The sequence below is a fragment of the Cryptomeria japonica genome, chromosome 7 (assembly GCF_030272615.1).
Source record: "Cryptomeria japonica chromosome 7, Sugi_1.0, whole genome shotgun sequence".
In the NCBI taxonomy this organism is placed as follows: domain Eukaryota; kingdom Viridiplantae; phylum Streptophyta; class Pinopsida; order Cupressales; family Cupressaceae; genus Cryptomeria; species Cryptomeria japonica.
Genome location: NC_081411.1, coordinates 444,776,629 through 444,793,661, shown reverse-complemented (window position 1 = coordinate 444,793,661; position 17,033 = coordinate 444,776,629). Strand labels below are relative to the sequence as shown.

Here is a 17,033-nt window from a genome sequence, read left to right as displayed (position 1 = left end):
TGAAATGAACATTCTTGTGAAAAAAATCCAAGAAATAAATATATAATTTAAAATATACTAGACTATGAAAAATGACATGACTAACATTCGATAATCTATATATATCAGTGTAGGCATTTATAAGTCCAAAATTTAGTAGCTAGCAAATAATGTCAAATGTGGACAATCCTACTAATTTTCATAATTTAATGCAAGAGGGGATTTTTATTTCTTTGTAAATGGATTTCAGATACGAATGCACCATTGTACCATGTTTTTGTCAAGCGCTCTACTAGATTGAGAGAACTAGCTATTAGAAGGGAATGTTTTAACAACATTCTTAAGTCTACAATTACTAATTTAAAGAGTAATGTGAGATTTGTTTCTGTAGGAGTGATCAACCTCCAAGACCTGCAAACAACTATAAACCTTCACAAGAGAGAAAATATATTTCACAACACAAATGATGATTGTATTGAGATGTCTAACAATGTACAATGAGTTTGCTTATAAACAAAAGGTGATAGAGGAGAGCACCAATAGGAGACAATGTTAGGTATAACCACTTGCCAACTAATGACACAATTAACTAAATGTAGGTAGGCAATTAAATATAATAAACTTTACCTAACACATAGGAATATCCAATGATGCCTAAGTAAAACTTAAGCTATGAATAAATAATAATTTACTCCAACAATTTTTTAAAAAATTATATATCGATTCCATCTATAATAACTACAAAAAGGTATGTATATTGTGTATCTTAAAATTATTGGGTCAATTGTGATCGAAGTGATTTTTGTAGGAGGTTAATGATCTTGATCAATCATTTCTAAGTTCACAATTCAAAATCAATAGAAAGGAAATAGAAATAATTTTTAATAAAAGTTAAGGTCATAGAGAAATCAACCAATTTTGGATTATAATGAAGGAGAAAACTAAGAACTTGGAGAATCCCTTCAGATCGAGATCAATAACAAGATTTTGGGCAATCTTAAGTTAGAGAAAGATATTACGTGAATGTAATGGTGCAAATTTGGAAATCAGGGTTTCAATGATACAACCACAAGCAATTCCAAAAATTGACCATCACAAGGGGAAAGAGGGGTGAACCTAAAATTTATAGCCTCAATCCCACTAAAGAAGGGTTGAGAATTCTGATTAGATTCACCTAGGTTGGGATTTGACTTCCTCTTTCCCAAGTATTAAATTGGATAGATTAAAATTAGGGGAAAATAGGAGATTATTGAAGTGATCTGACGGAAACAGTAGGCTACAAATGTCCCATGGATCCACTGACCTGGATCAAGGTAGAATAAGATGTTTGGAATCTATTCTTCTAGAAGTTTGATCTGATTTTTTGGGACCAGGTAGTATCAATTTGCCATGGTGCTCTGAATTTTTTGTTGTCAAAAACTGAACCTATTCATCTCTATTAACTATGTTGATCCTTTTGAGTACAGCTATGCACTTGTAACCTGCACACAGAAACAAAGGGGAAGATGTTGGGGATAGGGGTTTTCCTAAGTCAAACCCTAGTTTAGGAATTAACCTTGAATGAAATAATGCAAATACTGAAATAAATATTGAATAGGTATACCCCATATTTGTACATGTTGATGATGATACAATGTTCTTTAAATGTAATCACAAATGTTGAGTGCAATGGCAGGACAAACACATGAAAATAAAAAACCCTAATCACACACACATTCTTGCACAATATTGATGTGATTTTGCTCCACAGCGCTTGAAGGATGAATATGTAGCCTTCAAGATCTCTGAAAATGCTTGATGATGAATTCTTCATAGATGCATGAATATTAGGGATGGAGTCTTAGATTGCTTAGCCTAGATAAAAATAGGTTGATAAAATATCTTAAAATAGAGTTCCCTAGGTAATTTACCGATTAGGTTGACCTCCAATAGTCATGTGTAGCCACAGGGATCAATATCCGGTAGGGAGATACAACATCTGCCCCAATTTAAATTCGGTCCCCATTAAGAGAGACCATGGCATTTTAGGTCCAGACCAGGGAATTCCACACCCTAGTCCCTCTACAAACAGGACCAAGATAAGGCACAAGGGGGAAGGGTACGTCATCATGGGACCCACCAATGGGTTTTCATGGCCTAAAAGCTAGAGAATCGAGTCCAATCGGACCTAGAGAGGAGATGGGGATAGGACACACTAAAGTGGGAGCACAAACATGAGGTGTAAATTAGATCGATGACAAATTATGACGCTGCAGTGAATTAGTTTCACAATACTTCAAACTTGTTGAGTTATGTCAAACTATGATATTGGGATCCGTGGAGGATGAGTGACTTTTCCATGCATTGGGGTTCTTCAAATCAAAGATAAGAAATAAATTAGACAAGAATTTAGAAAATTGCTTGAGGATGCATACAACTAGGTATGATATCTAGAGTTTTATCGATGAAAGAGAACTTACAATTTGGAGGTCCATATGTAACAAAAGAGGGTTGGGTGAACCCACAATAGTGGGTTACACTTTTTTGCCAACTTTGACACTACAATATTCATTTTCAAAACAACTCCAAATTCAGACATCAATTGCTTCTAAACCGTAAGGAATTTGTAGATGATGTAAACTAGTGATTTGTGTCATTTTGTATGTAGATTCTAAAAATATTTTTTTGATAATTTTTAGAATCAATTTGCTTCCATTTTCCTATCTTCCTCGAAAACTAGTTTTTTTTCAAAAAACAATTTTTTCAAAGAGTGATACTCACTCTGTATAGCAGAACTTTTTTCTATTATAGATATGAATGTGATTCTTTCGAATTTGGTTTTGCAACATCCACTTCTAGTGTCTGCAATTGGTTTTGTAACAATATCTTCAATATTTCATATTTTATTAAGATTTGAAGTCGAGTTAACTGTAATTTTGACATATGACCATTTGATATTACATAAGTTGTTGTATATGTAACGAAAATCATTTTTTTTTTGTTGGAAAGAGGACTTCAATACCTAGTGTGTAAATATTTTTTAGAATTTTTTGGGTGACGTTTATTATTTTTCCATAAGCATTGAACAAAGAAGTTCATGTTCGGTGAAAACCCTATATTCCTAAGAAATAAAATAAAAATATATCAATGAAATTAAATATATTAAAAATTATACTATTTGGAAAGATTATAATAATGACCAAATACTTAAAGAAACAAAACTTCTAAATGAATTCATTTGACCCCCCAAAAGCTAATGTAAAAATGTTTTTTTATCAACATTTGATAGATGCAAAGGAGACTCCATTGCAAGTATGATTTAGAAGTAGAGAGGTTCTATCCAATAAATTTTGATCTGAGAGACTTCGATCTAACTCTCTTAAAACTTAAAATAGGATCTCTTAAAGCTTAAATCATTATATTTTCTAAAAAATGTATGATTTTAGCAAAAATCAGGATGTACAAAACAATGGGAACCAGCATTTGGATTTCACCTGGTTGTGCAACACTTCAGAGCATAGTGATAGTGTAACAAATGGAAATGATACAATGAATAACACAACTTGTTATGTTGAGATACATTTAAGTGGGCATCTGCAAAGTGAAGGAAAAAAAGAACAAAATGAAAAAAGCTCCTAGTCTCATCGCCAAAGTGAGTAGAAAATTGGAAATTAGAATTGGAAGACATTAAGCATTTTATAGGTATTTATATTTATTACTATATTTAATGAATCATTTTGTAAAATTTGAATTGTCATTAAATCATGAAATGCAATTGTATTTTTCATTTTCTTGTTTATAATTTAATAATTAGTTAAGTGCACCAATATGGGGAACCAAATGGGGGTCTTAAGATGCCAACATTTTTTTAAAAAGGCATAGTCTGATCTTATATGAGAATATAAAGATAGTTAAACTTAAAATTTGAAGATACAATATGAACAAGCATTGTAGTGCTCTGAATCTAGTTTCTAAACTACTACTGTGTTTTGAAAATGGTGAAGATTAAGAGTTTCAAAAAGGGGGAGCACAAAAAGTTGATTTGTTTTTATCAAAAAAACATAACAATAGATGAAACTCACTCGGGTGGGTGATAATAAATTTATACTTCCTATGTTTCCCCATCTCTAACGTAATTGAAAAACTAATTATAAAGATATAGCCATCACAATAAATAACTTCCCCTAAAAAAAACCTATAAAGTTAAAAACTTGATTTGCAGTAAAATAATGGTGTGGGACTCAATTGAAAAGAGTCAATATATTGGTGGATAAGTTATGCCAAATGAGTTTTACACTAAGTAAAAAATTAATATTGTTAGATTCAATGATAGTCCCAAAGACACTGGGAGGGGGGGGGGGGGGGGGGGGGTGAATCAGTGTCTAACCAGTTAGTAAAATATTTGAACTTATTTATAACTTTGCAACCCAAAACAATGTACCGATAAACAAGAAATAGTGCAGTAAATAGAAATAACAGAGACAACATAAATGCACACCATAACATTGTTGGCATTACAATAAGTTTGTTGATTGATGATATTGAGAAGGTTGTTGGAGATGAATGATATAATTGATAAAGGATGATTACTGTCTTAATATTATTATTTTGTCATTGATGTCAAGAAATTGATTTTTTGATTTAGTATGATGTTGCCATATCTTAAAAAGTATGTTTTGATGAGTATAAAGATGTCGGTAAATGACACAGAAAGAATGTGAAAATGAAGGGGAGTAATAAGTTATTCAATGGGCAACTATTACCGAGTTAGACAGTGATGAGATTATGATGTTTTGATTGTTTTGATATCCTATATATGTGTATTCGAAGACTAAACAAGAAGGAGAAAAGATTTCATGAGTAAAGGTTTGATATTATTCTATTTTACTGAGCAAGGAGATAGTCGGTGAACTCCAAGGTTATCGATGTCGGTTAATGAAAGAAAAAGTCACCGAGGAGAGAATGTCTATCGAGTAAAGTTCAATATTAACCGAGTATCAACTGAGCAGTAACAGAATGCATTAAATGACTGAATACATTATTAAATGAAGGATGCCAATGAGCTGGAGATTTATAGAAGATTGGAATGTCTTGCAAGAAGTTTGTTAAGGATCAACAACAATGAAAATTCAAGAGTTAGATCTACAACATAGATTAAACGGTCCTAACTGAGCACAAGTACCAAGGAAGGAATACAAGTTTCAAGCCAAGATAAAACGTTTTCAGATCGAAGGATTCAATGAACCTAGTCAAGTTTGAAGATCAGATGGCTAAGATTAATCATGGGAAATGTGATTAAGGAGATTAAGCGTTTAGGAACTGCTTATAAATAAAGAGATGTTGATGAACAGAGAATGCGGGCAAATAGAAGCACAGTGACTCTACATAAGTGATAACCGAATATAGAAGATTGAAGATCTGATTGAAGATCTGATTCAAGAACAGAGTCAGAAGCCCAGCAAAGAGAAAGATAAGTCTTATGACAAGATTATCTTGAGCACATTGAGCATATAGAATCTGCTATAACATTTCAGATATGAAGTTGCAGATATATTTTATTACTGTTATTTATTTTTGTAAAAGTGACAGGAAATCTCTTAACCGAGTGGACCTAACACTCTTATTTGTAAATCCTCTAGGAAGGTAACATTCTAATTGAGTGTTTCAAATCCTTTGACAAGGTCACTTCTAACAAAGTGAAGATTCTAATAGATCTGAGGGAAATCCCTTGACTAAGTCACATCTAGCAATGTGTTTATGTAATCTTTAACAGGATTTTCTTTTAACCGAGCATACTCTAGAAGAGTATATTTTCTTGTGGATCCGAAATCCCACAGTGGTTTTTCCCTATTAGGGTTTCCATGTTAAATCTGGTGTCAAGTGTGATTTAATGTTTTAAGTTTATTTTTTTATGAGTTTGAATGATTTACAGTCATAAGTTGCATATCAAGTAAGTTCTACTGAGGTTGAATCTGATTAGAGTATTGATAATTGAAGTTCTCTGATTCACCCCCCCTCTCATCTAACTAACAATTGGTATCGGAGCTTGGACTCTGAAAGAAAATTTTAAAGGAGCTTGAGGCAAGATCCAAAGATGTATAAAAGGGATGCACCAAAGTTGAACAAGTCAAGTTTCACCACATGGCAGAAAAGGATGAAGCTACACTTATCAGGAATTGGAGAATATGCAACATATTATCTAGAGAATGATTACATTTCACCTAGCACCTACCCTATGACAATGGAAGAAATAAAGGCAAAGCAAGAACATATTCAAGCAATGATTGAGATAACATCAGCTTTGACCGACTCAGAGTTTAATGATCTAGAAGGTTGTAATGATGCCAAAGCAATGTGGAATAAGCTCACATATGTGTATGGTGGAGATGAACATGCTAAAAGAGCAAAAGTAGATAGTCTAAGAGGACAACTTGAATCCATGAGAATGAATGAAGGCGAGAACATTATCCAATATAGTACAAGGTTAAAAAAAACTATCAATCAAATCAAAGGAGCAGGAGGAACTATTGAAGAAAAGAATCTAACAAGTAAGTTGCTGAGAATACTTCTACCTGCTTATACCATTCAAGTCTCTGTAATTAATGAATTAAGGTATGTACCAAACATGCTAGTCTCTTTGGATGCTAATATCGGTAAGCTACATGCTTTTGAGTTAAGTAATTTTGATAACAGTGGGTCTTTGGTAAACAAAGTTGAATCTGATTTTAGTCCTTTTCATCTCAGTGAATCTGAAGATTACAATGATAGAATGTATAAGTATGCTGAAGGAAATCACAGTGGAGCAAGTGAGATATTTCGCAATAACATGGAAGAAGTACACAAACTATATGAGGAAATCAGAAAGCAAGAAGAGTTTGAAGCATTATTGGCCAGAAGGTTACTGAGAGGCAAAGGTAAGTATAAAGGGAAGTTACCTTTAAAATGTTTTAACTGTAATAAAATTGGACATATGGCTTCTAACTGTCCTGACAAAGATGATGAAAAGAAAGAATACCGAGATGACAGATGGAAAGACAACCAATACAGAAGGCATCGAGACTTCAGAAGGAGAGATAGAAAGACATTCCTAGTAGCTGATGAGGAATCCAATGATGATAAATCTGATGGGACTGAGACAGAGGAAGTTGTATACGTGGCTATCAAAGATGGATCAGATGAAGAAAGGTATGAAGAAAAAGCCTTAATATCACACATAAATAATAATGATTCTTGGATCATAGATAGTGGTTGCTCACATCACATGACAGGTGATAAACACAAGTTTGTTAAATTAGAAGATTATGATGGAGGTTATGTAATATTTGGTAATGATGCACCATGTCCTGTGAAAGGTAAAGGTTCTATTATACTTCTTGACAATGCTAAATGTGATGATGTATATTGGGTTGAAGGTCTGAATATAATTTGTTGAGTGTAGCACAGCTAAACAATACAGGATACCGAATAGAATTTCATAAAGGAATTATCAAAGTTCATGACAAACATGGAAAGTTGGCTACTACCGGGACTCAAACAAGAGGTAATACATTTCACCTTGACTCAACTCAGAACAATTGTTTGTATGCAAAAATAGAAGATACCTGGTCATGGCATAAAAGGTTTTGTCATGTAAATTTTGATAATCTGATCAAATTAAGTAAGAAGCATCATGTAAGAGGTCTACCAAGCTTGGAAAAAACTGAGAATGCAATATGTCAAGGATGCCAAATGGGTAAGATGACAAAATCAAGCTTTACAAGTAAGTCTTACACTTCTAAAGGAATTTTAGATCTTGTACACACTAATCTTTGTGGTCTTATGAAAGTTAAAAGTTACTATGGTGATAAATACTTCATATTATTTGTGGATGATTACTCAAGGATGATGTCATTTATGTTTCTAAAAGAGAAATCAGAAGCTTTTCAAATGTTCAAATGGTATAAGGCAAGAGTTGAAAAAGAAACAGGAAGACAGTTGAAATGTCTAAGATCCGATAGAGGAGGAGAATTCATTTCTGATGAATTTAACTTATTTTGCAATGATCATGGTATAAAAAGACAAGTGTCGGCACCAAGGACACCATAGCAAAATGGAATAGCTGAAAGAAGGAATGGATCAATTGTAGATTGTGCCAGAACTTTGATGATAGAAAAGAGAGTACCTCAAATATTTTGGAGAGAAGTAATAAGCACTGCAGTTTACACCTTGAACCGAGTACAACGGAAGAAAGGAACTATGAAGACACCTTATGAAATCTGGTATGACAAGAAACCAAATGTAAGTTATTTTAAAATATTTGGAAGTAGATGTTATGCTCACAAAGATGATAGAAATAGAAAATTTGATCAGAAAAGTGAGGAAGGAACATTTCTTGGTTATTCCTCTAGGAGTAAAGCATTTAAATGTCTGATCAAATCATCTAACAAAATTGTGGAAAGTGCAAATGTGAAAATTGATGAATTTACAGAAAGGAATGATGAAGGAAACTCCAAAGAACCAGAAGATTGTGAAGATTTTGTATATGTACAACTGACAAATTTTACTGAGAAAGCTAATGAAGAAAATATTCAGTTACCGAGTGATGAAGAAGATCATACAGAGTCTACCGAGCCTATATTAGCAAAATATGTCAGAAGAAATTATCCATCAAGTCAGATTATAGGAGATAAGGATGCTCCAATGATGACAAGGAACAAACTAAAACACAACACATGTCTGATATCCAAATTTGAACTGAGCATAGTAAAAGAAGCATTAAGCAATGAATATTGGGTAAATTCTATGACATAAGAGATTGATCAAATCAAGAAAAATGAAAGATGGACACTGGTCCCAAGACCAAAAGAGAAAAATGTAATCGTTACAAAGTGGATTTTCATAAATAAGCTAAATGAAAAAGGTGAGGTCATTCGGAATAAAGCAAGGCTAGTTTGCAAAGGTTATGATCAAGAAGAAGGAATAGACTATGGAGAGACTTTTGCACCTGTAGCAAGACTTGAAGGAGTACGAACATTGTTGGCATATGATGCTTACAAAAATTTCAAGGTATATCAAATGGATGTCAAATCTGCATTTTTGAATGGTATACTAGAAGAAGAAGGATTTATTGAAGAGAAGAATAAAGATCAGGTATTGAAGAGAAAAAAGCTTTATATGGCCAAAAGCAAGCACCCAGAGCATGGTATGAAAGGTTGCACTCTTACTTATTAAAGATTGGATTTATGAGAACTAGTGAAAACAACAACATGTATATGAAGAATGATGAGGATGATGGAATACTGATGTCAGCCATATTTTTTGATGATATTATTTTTTGTGGAAATGATTCTTTATGTAAGAACTTTGGAAATGAAATGTGCAAAGAATTTGAGATGTCATTAATCGACAAGATAAAGTATTTTATAGGTTTACAAATACTGCAAATGAAAAATAGGATTTTTATTACTCAATCCAAGTATATAAAGGAAATCTTGAAGAAATTTGGAATGGAGGATTCTAAACCTGTAAGTACTCCTATGACTACTAATTGTAAACTATCAAAGAATGATGAATCTGCATCTGTTGATGAGATACTTTACCGATCTATGATTGGAAAGTTGCAATATGTAGTTCACAGCAGGCCTGATATAGCACATGTAGTAGGTATAGCTGCAAGATTTTCTGCAGATCCCCAAGAAACTCATATGATAGCAATCAAGAGAATTTTCAAATACTTGAGAGGCACTGAAGATTATGGTCTACTATATGAAAAGAGAAATGATTTTGACTTAAAAGTCTATACTAATGCTGATTGGGAAGGAAATATTGAAGACAAGAAAAGCACAAGTGGTGGAGCTTTCTTTTTGGGAGAAAAACTAGTAAGTTGGCTTAGAAAGAAACAAGGATGCATTTCATAGTCAACAACTGAAGCTGAATATGTCACTGCAGCATTGAATTGTACCAATATAGCATGGATCAAACAACTGTTGGAAGGTATGAATGAGATAGTTACCAAGCCAGTAACTATATTTTGTGATAATACCAATGCTATTAACATTTCAAAGAATCCGGTAATGCACTCTAAGACAAAACATATTTCTATAAAGTATCATTATCTTAGAGAAGAAGTTCAAGAAAAGAAAATTGTGCTGGAATATGTTAGCACAAAGGAACAAATCGTAGACATCTTCACAAAGCCACTGCTAAGGGACACTTTTGAGTATCTCAGAAGTAAGTTAGGGGTCCAGCCCTATCAAGTACTCACTAACAGAGTTCGGTGACAACATCAATTCTATTACTCCATAGAATACTATTTGTGAGTTGATGCTGATTTACACACTTTAGAAGGATGTCTAAAGTTGTGCAGGAAACAATGAATGAAGACAAGATGCTCTGACCGAGATACATTTGTATATGTTTGAACAACAAGGAAATTACTTCACAGGGGAAGTAATCATGGATCAGTCTTACTTTTGGCTTTGTTGTCAAAGGGGGAGAAGACTAATAATAGGAGAAGATTAACAGACAAGTTTACAGCTCAAGGATAATAGGAGAAGATTAGCAGCATTCGAATCAATTGGAATAAATCAAGTTGGTATTGCCATCAATGCCAAAGGGAGAGATTGTTGGCATTACAATAAGTTTGTTGGTTGATGATATTGAGAAGGTTGTTGGAGATGAATGATATAATTGATAAAGGATGATTACTATCTTAGTATTATTATTTTGTCATTGATGTCAAGCAATTGATTTTCTGATTCAATATGATGTTGTCATATCTTAAAAAATATGTTTTCATGAGGATAAAGATGTCGGTAAATGACACCAGAAGAATGTGAAAATGAAGGGGAGTAATAAGTTATTCAATGGGCAACTATTACCGAGTTAGAAAGTGATGAGATTATGATGTTTTGATTGTCTTGATATCCTATATATGTGTATTCGAAGACTAAACAAGAAGGAAAAAATATTTCATGAGTAAAGGTTTGATATTATTCTATTTTACCAAGCAAGGAGCTAGTCGGTAAACTCCAAGGTTATCGATGTTAGTTAATGAAAGAAAAATGCACCGAGGAGAGAATGTCTACCGAGTAAAGTTCAGTATTAACCGAGTATCAACCTAGCAGTAACAAAATGCATTAAATAAGTGAATACATTATTAAATGAAGGATGCCAATGAGCTGGAGATTTATAGAAGATTGGAATGTCTTGCAAGAAGTTTGTTACGGATCAATGGCAATGAAAATTCAAGAGTTAGATCTACAGCACATATTGAACGGTCCTAACTGAGCACAAGTACCAAGGAAGGAATACAAGTTTCAAGGCAAGATAAAACATTTTCAGATCGAAGGATTCAATGAACCTAGTCAATTTTGAAGTTCTGATGGCTAAGATTAATCATGGGAAATGTGATTAAGGAGATTAAGAGGTTAGGAACTGCTTATAAATAAAGAGATGTTGATGAACAGAGAATGTGGGCAAATAGAAGCATAGTGATGCTACAGAAGTGATAACTAAATACAGAAGATTGAAGATCTGATTGAAGAACAAAGTCAGAAGCCCAGCAAGGAGAAAGATAAGTCTTATGACAAGATTATCTTGAGCACATTGAGCATATAGAATCTTCTATAACATTTCAGATATGAAGTTGCAGATATATTTTATTACTGTTATTTATTTTTGTAAGTGACAGGAAATCTCTTAACTGAGTGGACCTAACACTCTTATTTGTAAATCCTCTAGGAAGGTAACATTCTAATTGAGTGTTTGAAATCCTTTGACAAGGTCACTTCTAACAAAGTGAAGATTCTAATAGATTTGAGGGAAATCCCTTGACCGAGTCACATCTAGCAATGTGTTTATGTAATCTTTAACAGGATTTTCTTTTAACCGAGCATACTCTAGAAGAGTATATTTTCTTGTGGGTCCGAAATCCCACAGTGGTTTCTCCCTATTAGGATTTCCACATTAAATCTAGTGTTAAATGTGATTTAATGTTTTAAGTTTATCTGTTTATGAGTTTGAATGATTTACAGTCATAAGTTGCATATCAAGTAAGTTCTACCGAGGTTGAATCTGATTAGAGTATTGATAATTGAAGTTATCTGATTCACCTCCCCTCTCATCTAACTAACAAACACAACATATTTTAACGAGGAAACCTGGTGTGGGAAAAACCTCGGTGGGATTTGTGACCCACAATATTTATTCATTGGCCAATATGAATAAATACTACTTAAAATAGGGGCCTGCACATGTAGGAAGGCCAACTTCCTAGAGCGCACTGCTCAAAAGAGTCTCACTGACTACAATATGGATAATTAAATTCAATACAATGTATTGCTCAAAATAGCATCTCAAATTCCCAGTTCAGTACCAGTTTAAGCTCAGTCAAATACCTTAACAAAAACCTTCGTTGTCAACTACATCACCTCATACAATAATCTCCTATTCATTATATCCAATCATCATACAAAATGACCTATAAGATCTCATATATATGAGCCTTTACAATATACCAAGTCGGCTTAAAAATAATTAATTATAATTACAATATAATTCATATAAGAAAAACTATATCCCATGTCGCCCTAAGTGCCAGTATACTTCATTTCTAGTGTAATCTGGATGCCGATGAAAGTACCTGCCGGTGTCGATGCATGTCGGTGTATGATGTCTATGATGTCGGTTGGTTGCCAATTGGTTGCCAATTGGTTGCCATTAATGACAACATTAACTATTCTCATTAGAGTGTAGAATGCCAACAATCTCCCCCTTTGGCATTGATGGCAACACTCATGAGAAAAATCCAAAACTGCTATGCAAAAAGAAGTGTGACCCCCCTGAGCAAGTGATATCCTCTGTACAATTACTTTCTCCATATTGCTCCTTATTTTTCTCCATAATACTATTCCCCCTTTGACATCAATGACAAAGGATGTCAAAAAGAATCAAAGAATACAAAAATTCTACCTCATCGCCTATAACTAGTTGGTTACAATCTGAAAAATGTCTTCCAAAACTAGATTTAGGCTCTACATGAATTTGTTGTTGTCAAAGAGAATGGTCTCAGTCTGATGGATCATGTCAGTTAGATAGTGCATTTGTTGTTCCGGTTATTGTTCTCCTTGAACTGTTGCCTTTGATAGCTCAACCCGCTGAATAATGAGACAGTCCAATTTTGGACCAAGTTTACTTTTGATTTCCCAGGCTTTTGACCTTATCCTTTCTTTCTCTTTCTCAAATTTCTCTAACTTCTCCTCAAAAACTGCCATTTCCTGCTCAAAAACTAAGATAAGTCTTGAAGAACCTATCAAATTATCTGCAATATCATCGATTTCTTTCCGTGTCTTCTTGATTTCCTCATCTATATCCTCTGTCAAATAGTGAGGTTTACATGCTTCTCTATATAGTTCCTTATACTCCAAAGTTGTTGAGTTGAGTATCGGTAATAATGAATCCATATGCTCATTACAGTTTTTTATGGTTTTCTCAAAGAATTCTCCTTTATTTTTATCTACTCTTTCCTTTATAGTTTCCTCATTCACTTTATCTATAGTTATGACATTTTCAGTAATGAATTTGGACAATGTGTCTAATTTACCTAAAAAATCATTAATGTGATCCATCTTATAGGTAGGTGCAATCATTTTCAAGATAGGTATTGTGTTATCAATAGCCTTAAATGATAAGGCATTACAATCTGTTACCCTCTTGATAGAATTTGATAGAACCTCCGTTGTGTTAGTAGGTCTAAATTCACCTGTAAATGTGCTTGGTTCTGCTATGGGGTTCCTCTCAACAGATGCTTGCCCAATTACCTTCACTATTTCCTCCTTATTTCCATCAGTTGCTTCCACTTTACTTACATTTTCTTTGAATTCCTTTATCTGTGTTTGTACCTCTGCATTTGATTTTTCAGTCTGTACTAGTACCTCTTCAACTGTCGGTTTCTCTGATTCTAGTTGCTTTGTGTTAGTCACCTTATCCTCTGTTGGTTTCTCAGTCTCTGGTTGCTCTTCTTGTGTCGATATCTCAGAGACCTTACTATCCTTAACATCATCTGCCTTAACCTCTGCAATCTCTTTATCCACAACAATGTTTATGTCCTATGTATCCACATTGATGGTGAAAATTATTTCAAACTCTGGGTTAGTATCATCATGAGTTACTTCATTATTTGCCTTATCTAGTTGATTTTATGTATGTACATGTGATGTCGAAGTTAATGGAGGGGTGTCCTGAGCTAGTGGAGGGATTTTATCTGTTACCTTTATAGAAGGTACACCACCAATCTTGCCTTTCCCTTTGTCCTTTCAGTACACCTTAGCAAAATATTTTATCTATTTTTTGTCTTTCTTTTTCCTCTTTCTTTTCCCTTTCAACAAAAAAGATATCACATTTGTCTGCAGTCTCATCAGCAATCTCCGTAACTCTACCAGCCATTAGGCTTACTTGTTGGTGTCCACTAACAAAAACTGACTGGTTTTCCTCAGAGATTAGCTCATCAATTTCCTCTCTAGAGTTTACAAGATGCACTGCTAATAATGCTTCAATTTTTAGCTTTTTATCCAATTCCATCGCTGACATTCTTTTAGCTTCTAGCCTTAAATATAAGTCATTTGGTAGATCCTCTACAACTTCAATCAAAACCTTTTTATAGATATCTAAATGTAAAATTATACTGGCCTCTATAGTGTCCTTGTCTGAATGTTTGTAGGAATGATAGTACTTATTCACATTGCAAATATTTTCATCCTATTTGATCTCATTTACCAGCTCCTCCGATGTCAGGGTATCTGGTGTCTTAGTCTATTTCTTCTTTGATGTTAGTTTATTTTTAGGTTCCCTAACTTCCTGTTGCTTCATCCTCAAAGTTCTAGTCCTTTTGGGAGAAGGAGAGGGTACTGGTGAGGGTTTTGTCTTCCTCCTTTCTACTCTTTTGAACTCTGTTGCTTTCCCACTGTCAGTATCTCAAGAAGTAACAACCGGTGAAACGTGAGCTTCCAGTTTCAATCCTTCTAGATCACTGGTGGATATACCACTTATGTTCATCACATTTTCTTTGACCTCCTTGGCCATCTTGGATTCATCTCTGATAAACTTTTCTCTTCTTTTTCTCTGTTTTTGCATTGTAACAACACTCTCAATGGTATCAGCATTTCTAAAAGTTTCTTCAGCTGGTTCTCTAGGTGCTTCTAGTAATGTTTTTGCATATGTTTTAAGAATGTTTATATCCACTTCATAACCCATTTCAGTAACCCAAATAGTTATAGGGCTAACTGCTTCCATCCATGTCTCATCACGTTTAATTACAAAGTAGATTTGCTTGCCATACCTGTCTACTATGCTCTGGGGTAACCTTTCTCTAGCTCTCATCTTATTTTGAAAGTTTTTGAAGTAATATGTTATAATGTTGTCACTATTATTGTTCATACCGGTGATAGCTTTCTTTATTTGTTTGCCTACCAGGATGTCATATCCAAAGTCCTTATGACCAATGTCAGGTATCTCTTTGGTGAAGTAAAGCATTAGACACACAAGAAGGTTTCCAAAATGAAATGTCCATTCCTTGTCACCCTTAATCTTTTTCAGGTTGTCTATTAATTCATCTTTAAGCCATTCACAAACATCAATCTTAGCATTGTTCTTTACCATCTCATATGCATTATGAGTACATAAGCTGGAAACTGAATTCAATCTGTTAGCATGAGTTACTCTGTATCCAAGTACCATACTCACATATCTCACATTAGTATATGTAATGTCATTAACCCTAAGAGATCTGTTATCAGATGCAGCTTCAGTTAACTCCATAACTCCTTTGTTAGGTATCTTCTTATTTTTGTCGGGCCTACTATCGGTTGAGGGTAAACCATTAACTGCCTTGATTGCTCCCTTAGATATTTTAAAAATAGATTCAAGCCACATGAACTCTCCATGAACTCTACTCAGAACTAGACAGATTACCTCCTTAGGAAATTCAAGTATGTTCAGTATCTCAATGAATCCTAAGTCTTCAACTATCTTATGCTCCGGTTTAATTAAACCTTGTTCATCAGTAATGAAACCACTGTACATGTTCTCCAAACCATCAGTTCCTAGATTTTCTATATTGCAGTGAATGTAGATTCTAGGGTTTTCAGCATAAGTGACTCCCTTCGGAATTTTTGAAAAATCTTCTGATAGAATCATCTTGCTTGGCAATTTCAAGGATGATTTTAAACACAGGCCTAGGTCGCTTAACATTTTAGACCACAGTAGGGTTTGCAATAAACTCAGGTGCAGAAGATGAAGATGCCATTTCGAAAGATAAATACCTCTTACTCAAAGTTTGAATGCTTGAAAATCACTTCGCTGATTTTCCTTAGAATGCCCTTGCTCAATTTCACGCTCTCTAAATGCTTGAATGCTTGGTGAGTCGAAATGAGGGTTTTCCAGTTCTTTATAACCAAAAAGTTCTTCAAAAACTGCATTAAATGCTCGTCGGTTAAGTGAAAACTTAACATATCTGCCAGTAAAGAATAAATGTATCTTCTTCCCATCAACCCAAGGTAGAATGCATGATTTTCAATTTGCTGCAATACCCCCTAAGGATTATTCCTTAGTTAGATGAAGGATCTCCTACCAATGGAGGGTTACTCTATTCTACCAGTGTAGAGATAGATTCATCAACTTTCTGATCTCCTTTCTTAATCCATTGTTTTGAAAATTCTTGCTTTATTTCATTTACCATTTCTTTTCCTTTCACACTAGATCCTTTATTGTTCACCGGTATAGTCTTGCTTCTATAAAATTTTGCAATATGTCCAATCTTGTTACATGCATAACAAGTTACATTATTCCTCTGAATAGATTTTCCATATCCTTGACCATTTTGTGTTCTATATTGATTAGATAAATGCCCAAATCTACCACAAACATAGCATTTCACATTCATTCTGCAATTTTCTGAATTGTGACCAACTTTATTGCATTTGAAACATTGACCGGTGGGCAAGTTTGTATTCTGATTATTTTTAAATTTGCACTGATTTTCTCTATGACCAAATTTATTGCAATTGAAACATTTCTCATTGAATTTATAAGCATTAGGT

The 17,033-nt window shown here is 33.9% G+C and overlaps 1 protein-coding gene across 1 annotated transcript in view; it reads right to left on the bottom strand.

Moving 5' to 3' along the window:
- The window catches only part of LOC131030434 (ABC transporter B family member 15-like), a 56,455-nt gene extending 41,938 nt beyond the window's left edge, over positions 1–14,517 (bottom strand). Inside the window, exons 1-2 of the mRNA XM_057961270.2 lie at positions 14,376–14,517; positions 13,806–14,011 (exon numbers count right to left, since the gene is read on the bottom strand). Of these exons, the coding sequence (XP_057817253.2) occupies positions 13,806–14,011; positions 14,376–14,517 (348 nt within the window). The remainder of the gene's footprint in view (positions 1–13,805; positions 14,012–14,375) is intronic.
- Positions 14,518–17,033: the final 2,516 nt, after the last annotated feature.